Source organism: Heteronotia binoei, chromosome 14 (assembly GCF_032191835.1).
Source record: "Heteronotia binoei isolate CCM8104 ecotype False Entrance Well chromosome 14, APGP_CSIRO_Hbin_v1, whole genome shotgun sequence".
Classification (NCBI taxonomy): domain Eukaryota; kingdom Metazoa; phylum Chordata; class Lepidosauria; order Squamata; family Gekkonidae; genus Heteronotia; species Heteronotia binoei.
Window position 1 is genome coordinate 35,264,354 of NC_083236.1, and position 17,518 is coordinate 35,281,871.

Genomic DNA, 17,518 nt, shown 5'->3' on the forward strand with positions numbered 1-17,518 from the left:
AGCATAGAAGTGATGGATTGGGAAGCATAGAAGAACCATAGAAGTGGGGGCCAAGGACAACAAAAAAATCAAAATGGTTCACTTGAAAAACTAATTTCCCAATCCCTAAACACTTTCCCCGTGAAAGTAAATCTCTGCATTTGATGAGATGTGTCCTAAAGCCAGCATGGCTAGAATTATAGCTTAAACATCATATCTCTTTCACGCCAAATCACCACCTAGCAGTCTCTGGGGACCTAGAGGCTGATGTTCTAAAAGATTATTTACTGACTGTTTTTAGCAGCTTTTTCAGGTATTTTAAGACACAGGACAAGGGCCATACAAATATGAGCCTCATGAGAGAGGCACCCTGACTGTTGCAACACAATTCTATGAAATCTCCTGGCAAGACGCCTTGCTTCTGTGTTGTTGTTTTTTTAAATGAAATTCTTCCATCCGTTATCTTACAATGCCTGTTTGAGCACCTCTTGCTTCAACTGCAAACAGAAGCATGTGAGATCAGAAAAGGAATCTTGATGTTTTGACTGATTTATGCCTCCACTTATAACACCACTAGAATAACAAACGTTTCTATGATGTCATGGATGGCAGCAGTCCAATCCCATCACAGCTAATACAGGAGGCTCTGTTCACCGACTGTTACAGCTGGGGCCATTCTGAACCTACAAGTAAAATAGCGACCGAGTGAATGACTCCCTCTTCTGCTAGCTAAGGTGCAGTGCTGGCTTAAACCCTGTGGAGGCCCCTAGGCAGTCGAAATCTTTGGGGGCCCCTTGCAAATTATCTCAGAGTCTGAGCGCCCATCCCTCCAATGTGAACTACCCTCTTTCTGACACAAATGGGTTCCTCTGTTGGAGAACGACTCTTCCTTTACTGGAAAGCAGATCATCCTATCCAATTTATGACTGCCACAAACAAATAATATGTCTTTTCACTGGACAGCCTAACTGTTTGATTCGAATCTGTAACTAAAGATCAATGTCAGAATTTGTAACTGAAGAAAAATCCTTCCTTCCCAAGTATAATCTAAACTGTTTCCAATTGCACTTTCTAAACCCAAATCTGTTGGGAGTAGTTTCGAGACTAATTATAGTCCTTTTATTTAGGAACTACATTCTAGATAGTAAAACTTAAGAGACAGAATCTAATCTAGCTATCTTGGATGAGTCAAGGTTTTAAAGAGCATCCTGCCTCCATCAAGCCAAAGAGGAGAGCAACGTGCTCCTTCTTTGTGTGTGTATGGGGGGGGGGGGGTGGTGGCAGCAGGGGTGGAATTCTAGCAGGAGCTCCTTTGCATATTAGGCCACACACCCCTGATGTAGCCGATCCTCCAAGAGCTTACAAAAAAGAGCCTTGTAAGCTCCTGGAGGATTGGCTACATCAGGGGTGTGTGGCCAAATATGCAAAGGAGCTCCTGCTAGAATTCCACCCCTGGGTGGCAGGAATGGTTAACAGGAAAGAAACCAACATTCTGTCTGTCTATTTAACTAACTCTCAGGTAATTTCCCCTCTGTGCCTCTGCGGTCTCAGGCTAAGAGACAACATCAGGTCTTCCCCTTCCAACAAAATCATGGTTAACTAACTGGGATATTCAAGCTGCTGCTGTCCCCTCGCTCCTCCCAGCTTTTTTTTTCTTTTTGAGGGGGTGGGGTATATTCCATTCTTTTAAATGAATGAAAGGAATCAGGCTTCACACCAGATTCTTAGTAAATGACTGAGATTCTTGCAGCCATGTGTGAAATTGTGAACAGTCTGCAATCCTGAGCATGAGCCCAGCTGTTCTCCAGTTGCCTGCAAAAAGCTGCAAAATAACCTCAGAGAAGCATTTCTTTTAAAAGCTGCTGGTAAACCAAGATCACTAAGAGGTGATGCAGAAATGGTGGCTTAGAGACAAAGTTATGAAAGTCCTTGATTTGAATTTCACCTCTGGGATGACCTCAATAAGTGGACCTTGGCAGACTCTCTCTCAGCCCCTTTCTCTGCAATAGGGTGAGGACAAAACTGGAATACCTAGCAGGACTGCTGTAAGGACTGCAACAAGCTAATAAATAGGGATGGGCACAAATTAGCCCATAAGTCAAAATTCAGCATGAATTTCAGTTGATTAGGAGCCTCCAAACCAAAGGTCAACAAAGGTGCATTCCCTGAATATTTATCAGACTATTGTCCAGTTCGGATGTTCAGAGCCATTTAAACCTATTTTCAGCCTATCAGCTGATGGGTGGACCCACCCCACTGTTAGGCTGAAATGGTTGTGAGCCATTTCACCGATCGGTTTTGCCTCCCCGTACTTCGAAGTGGGTGGACCCGCTAACCATTTAAGCCTAACAGTGGGCAGGTCTACCTATCAGCTATTAGGTTGAAATGGTTAGCAGCTGTTAAACCCTTTAGTTTCACCCGCCACACACACTCTGAAGCAAAGAGAAGCAAAACAAATGGGTTAAATGATTGCCAGCCACTGAACCCTTCCTGAGTAATTCCCCCCCACTTCTCCCAGCCACAGTGAGCCACAGCCAGAAGAAAAGGGGAACCAAACTTCCCAGACCAGCTCCTTCCTTTGTTTTCCTTCACTGTCATTATTTAGATTTTAAGCACTTAGTTCCTTTTTTGTTTTTCATGTAGATTGACAATATGGTCTAACAGAAGAAAACAAAGAGCAAGAGAGGGGTTCTGGTGCAGATATCTGAGGCATTTCTTTTTAGCACATTCAAGAGTCTATTTAGTCGACCATTCCCCAGGGACCAGTCAAGTACCCCAAGACAATCTAATTTAATTTTTATATTTGGTGCTTCAAATTCTTCATGTGTGTACTGTGGTGCAGGCATATTGATTCCCCTCCCCCCACAATCTGTAAAAACTAAGAACAGAAAACATGCCCAATTATCTTTAGCTACAACCCAAGACAAGGAATGCGCTGTGCAGTTTTGTTTAATTCCAGATTTGGCGAGAGCACTGGCTATTTTTGGGGTGGCTGCTGTTTAATTTTATTTTAAGCCAAAAATCCGTGATCCAAAAACTCCCCCCCCCCAAAAAAAAACAGGACAGAATATAAAAATAATAACAATAAAACTTTCAGACATCTGGACATTATAAAAGATCTTAATTAGCTAGGCTTCTTAATGAGGTCAATAAACAAATGTACAACAAAGACAGAGGGATGCGTGGTACCTAAAATCTATAACAGTCAGTACCGAACATTTGCTCTGTGTCACGCACAGAACAGTCATGACTAAGAGGCAGAATGCCGAGATCTGGTGGTAGGCTGGGGAGAAGAAAACAGAATGGTATGACCAGGCCAAAATTAAGGGGACAGAAGAAGAGGCAAAAGTGGGGGGAAGAAGCGAAGGGGTTGGTCTATTCCCACCTAAACCCTCAGCCTGCTGTGATATATTTATTTATTTATTTATTTATTTCATTACATTTGTATTCCGCCTTCTCCTGACAGGCTCAGGGTGGCTAACAACAGTTAAAACAACATAGTGCTAAAAATAAAATCGCAGTACAATCATTACAAACATTTCATATGATTTCGTACAGTTTAAGAACATTCCATTCAGTTTCAGTTTCATTCCCTAGAATCCAAGATGGCATGGTTAATTCTTATTGAGCACTACATATAATGATGTTGTTAGGTGTTGTTTAGCACTCTGCATTTATAATGGGATGGGTTCAAATACCAATGCTGTGGAATGGTGGAATAGTGGTTGCCTCCCCATTAGACGTTAAATGCCAGCCTAAGCAATTCCGTCTTGCAGACCCTGCGGAATTGTGGCAAGTCCCACAGGGCCCTGATGTTTTTGGGGAGGGCGTTCCACAGGGCAGGGGCTGCCACTGAAAAGGCTGTAGCTCTAGTGGTGGTCAGCAGAGCTTCTTTTGGCCCAGGGATCATGAGAAAGTTTTGTAGAGGGGAATGTGGTGGGACGCTGGGGAGAAAAAGAGAGAGGGAAGGAAGAAGAGAAAGTGAAGTAGGACTGAGTGGAAGGGGTCGGTGGGGCAAAGGTCTGGGGACTACCCTCATTCTCTCATTTATTTCTAAAGCTTTTTTGTTAAAAAAAAATCCTGCCTCTCCATGATTGGCACAAAAAGCACCTTGTATCAAAGAAGATGGAACAATTTGTAGCAAGTCAATCCAATGATCATATTTAATGAACAACAGTGAACATGCCAAGGGAAGAGAATCAACAGCAATAGCAAGCCACCTACAGCCAAGAGGAAAGGGGAATATTGATATTTTAATACATAAATGAAACAAAACCCAGGTATGCCTGGATCCTCCTAAATGAATGCCCAGGAAAACAACCAGAGTTATTTACTGTGCACTTCTAACAATAACAGCACAGGTGCCAAGAAAACAATGACCACAGAAGGTGTTCCAAAGTGAAGGCAGTGCCATTGGAAGGGCTATTGCCCAGGCTGCCATCTACCTAACCTCCAAAGGTACTCAGGGACAGGGCCTTGGATGCTCTTCACCCTCCAATGTGTTACATGGATGAGGGGAAACAATTTAGGAAAGGAGTGATGCCAAAGAGCTCTCTCTGTCTGATGTGCACAGCGTAACACTTAGACTCACCATGTTGTGTTTGAGGATTCTTTGCACAACTGGAGTGAAGACCTCTATGACCACCATGGACCGCGGGCGTTCTCTGCAATGCTGCAGAATAACAAAAAGCAGCAAGAGTGAGCTACACAGCCAGTATCTTTCCCACAAAGCCCAGCGCAAAGTGAAACACAAGGCTACTCTTTCTGCAACTCTTCAAATACACTGGAGAGGATGCAACCCAGGGTAAGCACTTGAAAGTTCTACTGATTTCAAAGGCAAAATGAAAAGCCATGTACAAACTTTTCCTATTGGAATGAACAGGATTCAAAAATACTCAGTTTTGGGTAGACCTCTTGCCTATAAAGAGCTTTTTGTAACATTACACTATCTAATCAGGTCTGTATCAAGGTCACTGCTCTCCCCATTTTTATCTTGTTCTTCCTCCATGGAGTTACATGCAAGTATACAGTAGGATCTGAGAAACCAGAGTTCAGATCCCTAATTCTGCCATAAAACTTGCTGCATGACTCTGGATCAATTATTCTCTCTCAAACCTACCCTCCCTCATAGGATTGCCAATCTGAGATTAGGAAATTCCTGGAGATTTGGGGGTGGAGCTTGAGAAGGGGTTGGGTAGGGAGGGGAGCTACTGAGGTATCAAGCCATCCTCCAAAGCAGTCATTTTCTTAAGGGGACTGATCTCTGTAGTCTTGGAGAGCAGTTGTAATCCCAGAAGATCTCAGTTACTGTCAGGAAGTTGGCAGCCCAAGCACCATGGTGCCCACCAACACCTTTCCTGGACCACCAAGTGTTTTTAGAAAGTGCACAGGACCTTCATGGCAGGGCTCACGATTGGCAATGAGTGGCAATTTCCCAACCTGTAGTTGTCTGCTCTACTAACACAGTCACCCCAATTCCGTGATTTAAAATGCAGGCCACTGTTTCTCGGTCTTGGAAAAAGAAACTAGCCCCTTTAAAGACCAAAGCTGGGAGAGTCAGCCCCCAAGGCAACGTAACAAAGAGTGCCAGGGCTGGAAGACACCCACCTGACTCCACCCCTGAGTCGAACCTGGCAACCTTAATTGTGAAGCTTAGTTCTTTTACTGTCATGGATTCCTCTAAACAGCCCTTAGGATTATGGTCTGGCAAAGAGCTTAAACGTCTTAGTTTGAAATACCTTGCCACCTTCTCACAGAAACTACAATACTCAAGGTTCCTTGGAAAGTTGGCAGTTGAGTATAACTCAAAACGAAGTTACACTCTTCTAAACCCACTGACTTCAAAGGATACAACTCTACTTATAATTGCACCGTGAACCAGTTTAAGTCTAGAGAGTAGCTATGACCTGAATATAAAGGAGATAACCATATTCTTGATTTTGAAAAGAATATTCAGAAATACCTTGCAAAAAAATTCACATAAGTCTGGAGGTGGATGGTTATTTTCCAGCAAAGGAGCAATTGCCTAAAAGGAATAGGGGAAAAGAAGTTTATACATTGCTAGTAGCCTGAATCAGAACAAAGGTATATTAAACAGGAACAAAACAAAATAAGACTGGAATGATTTTTCTGGGCCCCAGAACAAAGTTATTATCCACCACAATCCCACCAAAGAAACATTTTCATAAGGCATACAAGAAAAAAATATTTTACTCTGAAATATCATGTATTTTGACAATGGGTTTGCAGCTGGACCCCAGTAAAGCATACCTATTCCCTCCAAAAAATACTTGGGGGCAGTGTTCCCTCTAAGCTGAGTTAATGTGAACTAGCTCACAGTTTTTTAGCCTCCAGCTCACACATTTTTATCCTAGCTCAGGAAGGATGGCCCCAGAGCAAACTAATTTATGCAGCAGTCAAATTGCTCACTCACAACTTTAATGGCAGTAGCTCGCAAAGCTGAATTTCTGCTCATAAGACTCCTCAGCTTAGAGGGAATGTTGCTTGGGGGCTCTGAGTAAGGTGAGCGTTTTGTTCAGTGATGGAGGAAAAGGATATCAATTCAAGGAGTCTTTTGTACATCAGCCTGCACTCATTTCCTAAGCAATTTCCTTTTCTGGGATCTATTCAGACAGTACATTCTGTCTATCTGCTTCTTCTTCCAACTCCCTGGATAAGAAAAACATCCATGGATGGTGGAAGAAAAAAAGATGACAGGATAATAGATATAGCATGGTTCGCATTTGGAGAACTAAATCTGTCTAATGCATTTTGGAGGAGAATGTTTATTCGTCTACATCAGACTGACAGATGACTACTGCTCTGATAATGTAACTTGATTGCAGGATAAAACCAAGGTCTATCCTGTTCAGCATTCTTTGTTCCTGAACAGCCAACTAGAAGGTTCTGGGCAGTGCCGAGCAGGACATGGGCATGATGGTGTTCCCCAAAGTTTTGTTCCCAGCATCTGGTTCCCCAAAGTTTTGTTCCCACCCTCACCCAGATCCACCCCCAAAGTCTCCAGGTATTTGCCAATGCAGACCTGGCAACCCTACCACTGACTATGACTTTTACAAACCATTATTTTCAGGGCTTTTTTTGGAGCAGGAATGCAATTCCGGCTGGCTTGGTATCAGGGGGTGTGGCCTAATATGCATATGAGTCCCAGCTGGGAATTTTCTACAAAAAAGCAATGGTGATGTCAGGGGGTGTGGTCTAATATGCAAATGAGACCCTGCTTATTTTTAAATATATAATTACACAGATACCAACAATGAGAGAATACACAAAAGCTGCTCCTCTCAGTCACATAATTCGTTCACAAGAATCAATGAACAAGCACCAATCTTGATTAAATGCATTTATTATCTGCCTTCCCTTCATGCAAGCACATGTGGTTTGTTATTTTTCACATTACTGCCTAGTCTCATGACTCAGCTTTTCATCTTGATATTCTATCTTCTTTTCCATATTTTATCTTCTTTTCCATATTTTTTAAAATATAAATTTCTTTTTAAAATTCTGAGTAATAATGACACAAGCATCCAGGAAATGCATGAAGTAAGAAAAAAGTAAACATGCCGAACAAGCTTTCTCAGATTGGAAAGCACCACATTCTTTTTTCTTTTGACACAAATGACTAACATAGATGTTAAGTGGATGGGAAAGCCAGTAAAAATATTTCTTGCAGACTTTTAAAAAAAATTATATTCCATCTGTCTTTCACAGAGGAGCTCAAAGCAGCCCAAACAGTGCCAAAAGGCCTCCAATCCAGGCACTGAGCAAACTTGGACTTGCCATTACAACCAATAACACCTCTCTTTAAGAAAATGCCTGCAGCTTAAACCTAATTAAAAGCCCTCAAAATAAAATGGCCTTAGTGTGTGCGTAAAGTGCTGTCAACTTGCAGCCAACTTATGATGACCCCACAGAGTTTCCAAGGCAGGAGGGCCTCTTAAAACCCAGAGAATGTGTCACCTCACTTCTTTGAAGAACCTGTTCTGGAGCCCCTATAGAAAAGGAGTAGTCTCTGCTAGGTGCCAAACCAGCCATTGGAAGTGGAGGAAATAACTAGAATGAAGCAATTAGAATGCCATAATTGGTGAGCAGGGGACTATGGGAAAAGCCAGTCTTTGAGCTATGTAAGTCCTAGTCCAGGGGTGGCTAAACTTCCTTAACATAAGAGCAGGCCTGTAGACACAAGGTTGTTGTGGGGGCATTGCCCCCTGACTTCCAGGCAGAGCCCCCTGACTCCCTCTCCGGGGGCTCTCCAGGGTGCAGTCTGTTTTTTTTTCTTTTTTTTGCCATGGCTGAGCTGATGAAGCATCAGCGGTGGCAGCCAGAGCCAGGAGAGCTAAATATGGCACAGTGCATTGCAACAGCAAAAGCAGCAAGTGGGGAGTAGGGAGGCGAAGGAAGTTGCTGGGAAGTGGGGATGGATAGATGGGTTGATGGGGATGGACAGAGCTGCTGGCTACCAAGTGCTGGGGTGGGGGAGAAGGAGGTGGAAGGAAACCCCGCTGCTTGCATGCAAGGTGCAGTTCCCCTTCTTGACTCCAGAATGTTAGGGCTGGCTGCCTCAACTTGGCCACATTCAGAGCCTCTAGATTTTGCCCCAACCGCAGAAAGCTTCTGAGAAGTGGCAAGCTCCGCAGTGGATGGGAAAAGGTGCTCCCTGACTTTTTAAAAAGCCCCCCGACTTTTAAATCCTGGCTATGGCTGAGCTTAAGAGCCACATAGAATAAACTTCAGATGTTGAGGGGAGGGGAGGGGAGGAAGGAAGGAAGGAAGGAAGGAAGGAAGGAAGGAAGGAAGGAAGGAAGGAAGGAAGGAAGGAAGGAAGGAAGGAAGGAAGGAAGGAAGGAAGGAAGGAAGGAAGGAGGGAAGGAGGGAGGGAAGGAAGGAAGGAAGGAAGGAAGGAAGGAAGGAAGGAAGGAAGGAAGGAAGGAAGGAAGGAAGGAAGGAAGGAAGGAAGGAAGGAAGGAAGGAAGGAAGGAAGGAAGGAAGGAAGGATAATAAACAGATGGGAAGGGAGAAGGGAGGGAGAGGTGGAAATCAAGCAACTTTAACTTTAACAATATGTGTGAAAGAGCCACATGAGGCTCCTGAGCCACAGTTTGGCCACCCCTGCCCTAGCCCATTCAGAGCTTTTAAGGTCAGAATCCGTATCTCATATTGAATTCAGAAACAAACTTGATAGGCAACATAACTTTTTAAAACAGGCAAGATGAATTCCTCTTGGCTGTGGTGGCGGTGAAAAGTGCAGTCAAGTGGCAGCCAACCTATGGCAACCCCACAGAGTTTTCAAGGCAAGAGACAAACTGAGGTGGCTTGCCATTGCCTGCCTCTGCATCATGACCCTGGTATTCCTTGGAGGCCTCCCATCCAGGGACAGCCTCCCTTAGCTTCCAAGATCTGACAAGATCAACCTAGCCTAAGCCATCTAGGTGAGGGCTCCTGACAGCTAGCCCCTAACAAAAGTTAGGCTAGCTCATTCTGAAACTGTTGAAGTCTCTGGGTTGTCTTCAAGGGTGGCCCAGCATAGAGCATGTTCCCATATTTACCACAGCCGCGCAGGGTTCAGGAGTGTCTGCAGCAAAAAGACGGCTTGCCTTGTGGAAGCATCTGAGCTTTTCTGACTCCTTTGAAGTCTTGCCCCCCCCCCCCCGCAACAAAACAAACCTTTTATTTTCCAGTCATTGGGCTCATCCTTACCTGTCCATCACTAGGCAACTCAATGCAGTTACATGCCATAAATGCATTACGGTTGATGCGATTCATGTAATGAAATCATGTCAGTGTGGTCTCCCATTGAAAATTACAACGTAATTCTAGAACAAAGGGTTCTTAGCACAGTGGGGAGGCCCTGGGGCTTTGCTGTCCTTCAGCAAAGGGATTCCTGGTATCCGTTTAAACAACAGCAAAGGGATTCCTGGTATCCGTTTAAACAACAGCAGAGACAGTTTGCACTATATCTTTCTAACACTTTGGTTCCCTGCCCCTATGTCTCAACTCCTTCAATGCCTCCCCCACCTGAGAGGTGAGATGGCCAAAAACACCACAAGGACACCAGAGGGGCTGTGGCTGAGGGATAGAGCACCTGCTTTGCATGCGGAAGGTCCTAGGTTCAATCCCCAGCATCTCCAGATTAAAAAGGACCAAGTAGTAGGTGATGTGAAAGACCTCTGCCTGGAACTCTGGAAAGCCACTGCCAGTCCCAGTAGACAACACTTTGATGGAACAAGGGTCTGATTTAGTATAAGGCAGCTTCATGTGTAAAAGGAACAATGCATGGGAAGAGCCAAAACTGTCTTCAAGTCTTTGTCCCATTTAGTGTGAAGCAGGGCTTTTTTTGTAGCAGGAACTCCTTTACATATTAGGCCACATCCCCCTGATGTAGCCAATTCTCCAAGAGCTTACAGGGCTCTTAGTACAGGGCCTATTGTAACCTCCAGGAGGACTGGCTACATCAGGAGGGTGTATCCTAACATGCAAAGGAGTTCCTGCTACAAAAAAAGCCCTGGTGCGAAGTTCTGCTGTTAAAAGAAATTCTCTTAATTCTTCTTCATCCAATTTCTTTCTGAAATCCAATAATCTAGATCCATCTCTTGGAAATATTTTAAAGGGGTGGAGAGCTTTGGTTGAGTTTTGCATGCTGGGGGGGCATGGAGAAGACTCTCCAGAGAATTGTTATTTGCCTCACTGGGGGCTCCACAAGTACTGATGGGCACATGTTACTTTTTCCTCAGCAGGGCAAACAGCTCCCTGGAATCATTTCAAGTTCAGAAAATGACTTGGAGGGAGGGAGAAATTTAAGACCCTTCTCTTTGTATGTCACAATCCCAATCCGTATCAGGTCTCTGCCTGCCTGGGAAGCATAGAACTCTAGAATGCATCTCTCAAGCTGATCTAGGGATGTCCCCATGGGAAAGAGAACAAGGAGTTCAGTCGCCAGTCTGACTCCAATTCTTCTCTTCTTTTTTAATCAACACACACTTTTTTTGGAAAAATTAATAAATACAATAAAAATAAAGCAAACCACAATTATCAAAATTATATCGTACCATTACAATGTTTGAAATATTCAGGAGATACACTGCAACTAATACCAAGTGGAAGAGGAGGTATGTGTAAATATAAGTTAGTGGTATGTATCAATCAGAGGTGGGTTTTTCAGGTCATATATAAATATAAAAAGTAACAGAAGCAATGCCTCAGAGTTCTACTTGTCTGAATAATTTCCCACTTTTCAAACAGTATTACTTTCTCAGCACACCCTCTCTACTTACTCTTGTTACCAAGATCAGTACAGGCACCTTGAGCTTGGTTGGCCACTCACAGGAACCATAATCACCATCTTGGATGCCTCCTTCTCACCCAAGTCTGCTTCATGTCAAGAGCCGCTTGAACCTTCAGGGGTTTCTGCCGCTAACTCCCAAACAGAGCGTCCTCGAATAATTTCGCCCTCTCCTTTTTCTTCCAGCACATTTTGCGCCCATTGCTATTAGGTATTAACTAGGAGCACAAATTAACCTAGGCACTATTTGGGATTGAAAGGAAGGCAACTGTTGCTTTGGAAATTGATTGCCATGACTACCACCCAGCTCAAGTGGACTCCTGAGTGGTGGTTAAGTGCAATTCACACCTGGCGAGATTCGCTGGTGTGTCACTTTTTGCTGGAAGATTCGGCGAGGCATGAAACGACCAGGTGACAGCAACATCCTAGATTAGATTACTGAACAAGTCTCCTGGAAATCGCCTGCAGCTGAAATGAAATTAGAATGATGGAGAGGCAATCTTCACCTCTCTGATAAATTGCTGGCACCATTACAATTTTTATTATTGGTCCTGGGGAGAGCAGGAATAGCGATTCCCCTCCCTTCATTTAACGAGTTAATTGAAAACATTAGCACCTCTGATTAGAATTGTAACTAGAGCTGGAACTGGATGTGGACTCAGAATAGGTGGGTTTGGGTAAGACCTGTACCCTCACGGTCTCTAGCCCCAGTCCTGATAACTAACTCAGGTCCTGTGTCTGATCCTAGTGGTCCCTGCTGCTTCTATGGGGTTACATGGCCTTCCAGTGCTACCACCATCTATAAAAATAGCATCCTAAGAAGAAATGAACAAGAGGGATAGTCCTGACATGGTACTGTTAGGTCCAACCAAATAGAATGAGGGAGGTGGCAAGGGAAACAGCTGTGGTTGTGAAGGTGCGACCAATTTAGAAATTCTTATCTCAAGTTACAACTGAGCCCATCATAGCCCCCTATCAAGATGACATGTTTCCAGCAAGGAACAATAATCTGTATGACTTTATGTCACTGGAAACCAGGTATGTCAAAATAATACAGGAATACTAAATTCAAAAATCTGAAGTTGGACTAAGGTTGCCAGATCCCCCTGGCCACCAGTGTGTGTCTGTGGGGGGGGGGGGAGGTTGGAGGGGTAGAGTTGCCAGATCCAGGTTGGGAAACTCCTGGTAATTTGGGGATGGAGCCTGACAAGTGGGTACAATGTCATAGAGTGAACTCTCCAAAGCATCCATTTTCTGAAGGGGGGCTGATCTCTTTAGTCTGGAGATAGGCTGTAATTGTGCAACCAATTTCTGAGCGCTAAAGTAGGGAGGAAATCCCTTGGTGTTGTGCAAGGTCTTGCACAAGCAGAACTGCATAAAGTCTGTTCACAGTTCCACTTGCACATTGCTGGATCCAACCAGTGTCTTTGTAATTCATGTTCTCCTGTGTCTCAATCAAGCAAATACTTTGCTGATTTAAATAATTAGGTCACTCACAAAACAGAATAAGGTCCAATAGGTGCTCGGAAAATAAGGTGCAGATGGTTGTTACATCAGGATGATTATCTGATATAGGTAGCAGAAAACTAATTTTTAAAATAGGAATCTGATTATTTCTTCCAACTTTCCCTTTCACGTCTATTCCCTAATGAGCTTTGTTACAACATGCTTTGGAATATTCGTGATGACTTTACAATTTGCATTTTGTACTATTGCTTTGTGATACAGTCTTAATCAAATAAACGGAACAGAAGTTATAGTTGCTTTCAGATGGAACAAACCAAAGACCTCAAATTCAATCTTTCTCTTCCCTTCCTTCATGCACAGTAGCTCTATTCAGAATCTGCAGGGAACATATATAAGATCTGTGTATCGTGTACACTTTATTTTTCTTTATATGGGTATTGAATAATTCTGACATTACATTCAATGCACATACAGCTTAAACCCCAGATTTATCCAGGCACTGGTCCCTGGTTCCACTTATAAAGTGAACGTGCATTGGATCTTTCTTACAAACAGGTGTATGCGCATACATGCAAGATGTACATGTGTTCACTGGGACATAAGAACAGGGCAAGTGTTAAAACTGCAAACCAGAAAGTTTTCAATCAACTGCAGTTTTCTAAGGAAGAGAACAGAGGAGAAGAGGAGATTCAATTTATGTCCTGCCCTTCACTCGGAGTCTCAGAACTTCTTACAATCTCCTTTCCTTCCCCCTCCTCACAACAGACACCCTGTGAGAGCTGACAGAGCTCTTTCGAGAACTGCTCTTGAGAAAGCAGTTCTTTCAAGAACTGTGACTGACCCAAGGTCACCCAACAGGTGAATGTGGAAGAGTGGGGAATCAAATCCGGTTCTCCCAGATTAAAGTTGGTGCACTCAACCACTACACCAAACTGGCTCTCTATCCAAATAGGCCTCTTTCAGCAGCTGGGGTTGTAAGCAAGAAGGATGATAACCAGGGATGGAATTCTAGCAGGAGCTCCTTTGCATATTAGACCACACCCCAATGATGTAGCCAATCCTTCAAGAGTTTACAAGGCTCTTTTTTGTAAGCTCTTGGAGGATTGGCTACGTCAGGGTGTGTGGCCTAATATGCAAAGGCGCTCCTGCTAGAATTCCACCCCTGATTATAACAATCAGTTAAAAGATGTGATTTGAATGTCACGACAAACTGCCATTTATTGAAGACTCCCAGGTTTGCAATTCCAGTGCTGCACACAAGGGGAGCACTGATGGAGAATATAAGCTTCAAATCTTTGGTCCATTCTCACTGTAAAAATTTGAGGTTTGTGTGGCATCCAAGTGCTGCCATTGTGTTCAAATGTATGGCTGCGAAAAATGTCAGCACACAGAGTCAGAATCTGAGCTTCCTGATCCTACAGCAACACTGTGGATGAGTACTCCATAAAAGGTAAACTATCGAAGTTCCCTCCAGCCTTGCATTAAGGCATGTGGGAGCTGTATTGGGGTTAGGAAGTAAGAAGGGCATTTCTCACCCTCTGAATTAAACCAGTGTACATTTGTAGTACAGGATATGCAGAAGAGGAGACAATTAAAGAGAAGTGAATGGGAAGTTCAAGAAAAAGAAATTTGACATGAAGTTGATTGGCAAAAGATGTCTACACTTACCACGATAATGTTTTCATGCTCTTGAGCGGTTAAATTGGTATTCTGGAAAAAAAAAATAGTACAAAAAAACTTATTTTAAAAAATAAAGATCAATTAGCAGTTTGGTGTTGTTCTGCAATATACATTTATTTACGTACTTCCTTTCTGCCCCTCCTTTCTCCCCAGTGAAAACCCAAAGTGACTAACATCGTTTTCCTTCTCTATTTTGTTCTCACAAAAACCCTGTGAAGTTACTGCGTGTGTTACTGCCCCATGTTTATCCAGCAAGCACCCATGGGAGAGCAGGGATTTGAATCTGGATCCCAGACTGACATTTCAAGTATTACACTGCACTAGACCTCTTCGTTGGCCTTGTATTTAAGGGCCCAACTAGAAACAATGGGGACGTATCTAAGTTAGTTGGAGAGGACTGTATGGTTCCCTTGATGACAAGGAAGTAGGTGAAGACTTTTTCTACCCCACTAGGGTTGATCCTACCCTATTTGACTACTCTGATTAAGGTTTGAAGTCTTCCCTCCAATGTAAGTGGTGTTTCCTCCAATGGACAATAAAAGAATATCAAGACATGATGATGATGACATTGACAGCACTGCCTGCACTGGATTGAAGTCAAATGTGCCCTTTCATTCATCTTTAGATTCACTTATTGTTCTTTTTCATTAATTACACCTTTTTGCAAAGGAGCTCCCATGTTCATCTTATTCTTACAACAACTCTGTGAGATGTTAGGCCGCAAGAAATATATTTGCCCCAGGACACCCAGTAGGGAGTCCATGCTGAGCTGAGATTTGAACCTAGGGGGTGCTTTCACACACACACTAAAGAATGCCCTTTCAATCCACTTTCAGTGACTTTGCAACTGGATTTTACTGTGTGAAACGGCAAAATCCATTTGTTGAAGTGGATTGAAACTGCATTATTTAGCATGTGCATTATTGAAACTGCATTATTCAGCACCCTAGGTCTCCTGATCCTGATCGAAACCCTAGGTCTCCCTGGACCTGATCCAAATACTGTAACTACTACTTCACATTGGCTCTCTGATAATATCATGGCTCCTACTGTTACTGCTCCGGCTGTTGCTCTTTTAAGGTTCTGCTATGTCTGTGGCCCTTCCCACAGAAGTGTATTTCTTAGTAACCAAGGTCAGGTAACAACAGATATTTTCATCTCTAAAAAGCATGCATTCTCCTCATCAGAAGACCTTGCTGACAAATGGAGGCACTGAGGAATACTGGTGTAAAATGTCCTCTTCTCAGTCCTGAGATTTTACATTTTTAATGACACATCAACAGTCATACAATAGATATAAAGAACCAACTTTCTTGAATTTACAGTAAGTTCAGTGAGGCTTCCATGTTTCCTGAAGAGATGAGGAATAATCTGGCTTCTATCAAAAGAATTTAACAGCAAAGCAAAAGAAAAGAAAAAAAACTGCTGAAAAATGCACTTCCTCCTCTAATTTTCCCCTGGTGATGTTGGACATATGAAACCGAACACTTCATCATCAGAAGAGGTTAGCTTCAGACAAATATCTTCTAATCTTTTAACTGGCTCTTGGGAATTGGTTCCTGGGAGTGTTCTGGAATGTGTCACTTTATTTCAAGTCCTTACAACACTTTAAAATAAAACTGTTGGTAGGGGTTTTTTTAAGCCTCCACGTTAGCAAGGTTTAAATTTTTGAGTTTAAAAGTACAGAGAAATGTTTTGAGAAGAAAATAAAGGAACAGGTAGATTAGGCTTGGTAGAACCATTATGGCTCCACTTGGAAAATTTCATGGCTCCAAACCTTGGAAAAGCTTGCAGATGCTGGAATTGATTCTGCATCCTTTTTCTGGCATGCAGGAAGAGGCCTGGGTCTCATTTACATGTGCTTAGTCCCCAGTATGCACACTGCAGGTCATCAGGTATGTGACATAAGAGAGCACCCTAACAAGGAGACTCCTCTAGGCTGTGCTGGAACTCATCTGAGGGTCTACACAGGGGTGTCAAACATGCAGTCTGGGGGCCGAATCAGGCCCCCAGAAGTCTCCTATCAGGCCCCTGAACAACTGGCTGTCATCTGCTTCCTTCTCCCTATATCTTGCTTCCTTCTGCATAACAGCTTGCTTTGCAAGGCTTGCTTAACTGCACAGGAGCTACAGAGCAAAACCTCTATTTTCTCCATTGGCTGAGGCTCCTCCCTTGTGAAGGAAGGGGGGTAAGGCAGAGCTTTTTTTTCGAGGCTCTCTCAATAGCAGAGCTACTGAGCCAAAGCCTCTCTTCCTTCCTTTGGCTAAGGCTCCCCTCCAGTCCCCTGGGGAAGGAAGGAAAGAGCCAGAGCTTCCTTTGTCCAGTTTCCTGGATCCCATGGGAGAGATACAAAGAAAGCACCTTTAAAACCAATGAGTGCTAATGTTTTAAGTTTTTAAAAAATATATATTTAATTGTATTTGTCTGTGTCCTTTATAAAGTTTATATCTCTGCTACCTAATCTTAAATAGGAACACACATGGCCCGTCCTGACATGGCTCGGCCCAACCTGACATGGCCCGGCCCAACAAGGTCTCATTGATGTCAGATCCGACACTCATAACAAATGAGTTCGACATCCCTGGTCTAGAGCAAGGACTTCCCTGTGATGGATCCATCTCTGTGGCACCGGATGACTCAGTGAGATATGGCACAGTCCAACACTACACGCCCTTAGGAGAAAACAGAAGACCCACTTCTTTCTCACTGAGGCCACTGGCAATTACTGAGGTTTTATAAGTACTGTCTTGTCAGTTGATGTATTATGGGCACGAATGAGCCAAAAAGTATGTTCTATTTGAAGTCCCTCTGATTTTAACTAAGCAGGTAACTTTTCTTAAGGAAATCACCATGACTTCAGTGTACATAACTAGGGAGTGACTGCATTCAGTATATTTTAAAGTAGTATCAACTGAGTAGATATACTAGTTCTATAAGCTGTTTGGGAGTTGGTTTATTTACACATTTATTATAACTGCTTTTCTCCTCAGTGGGAGCATAAAATCAGCTTACCACATTGATCTCCTCTCTTCCAATTTTATCTTCACAAAAAGAAACCTGTGATGTAGGCTGAGTTCCCCCCCAATCCCACCCCCT

At 43.3% G+C, this 17,518-nt stretch overlaps 1 protein-coding gene across 2 annotated transcripts in view; it reads right to left on the reverse strand.

Moving 5' to 3' along the window:
- The window catches only part of CMIP (c-Maf inducing protein), a 206,629-nt gene that overhangs the window by 32,889 nt on the left and 156,222 nt on the right, over positions 1-17,518 (reverse strand). For both annotated transcript variants that reach the window (XM_060254529.1, XM_060254530.1), the window contains 3 exons: positions 14,411-14,452; positions 5,942-6,004; positions 4,571-4,651 (listed from right to left, as the gene is read on the reverse strand). In XM_060254529.1, the coding sequence (XP_060110512.1) occupies positions 4,571-4,651; positions 5,942-6,004; positions 14,411-14,452 (186 nt within the window). The remainder of the gene's footprint in view (positions 1-4,570; positions 4,652-5,941; positions 6,005-14,410; positions 14,453-17,518) is intronic.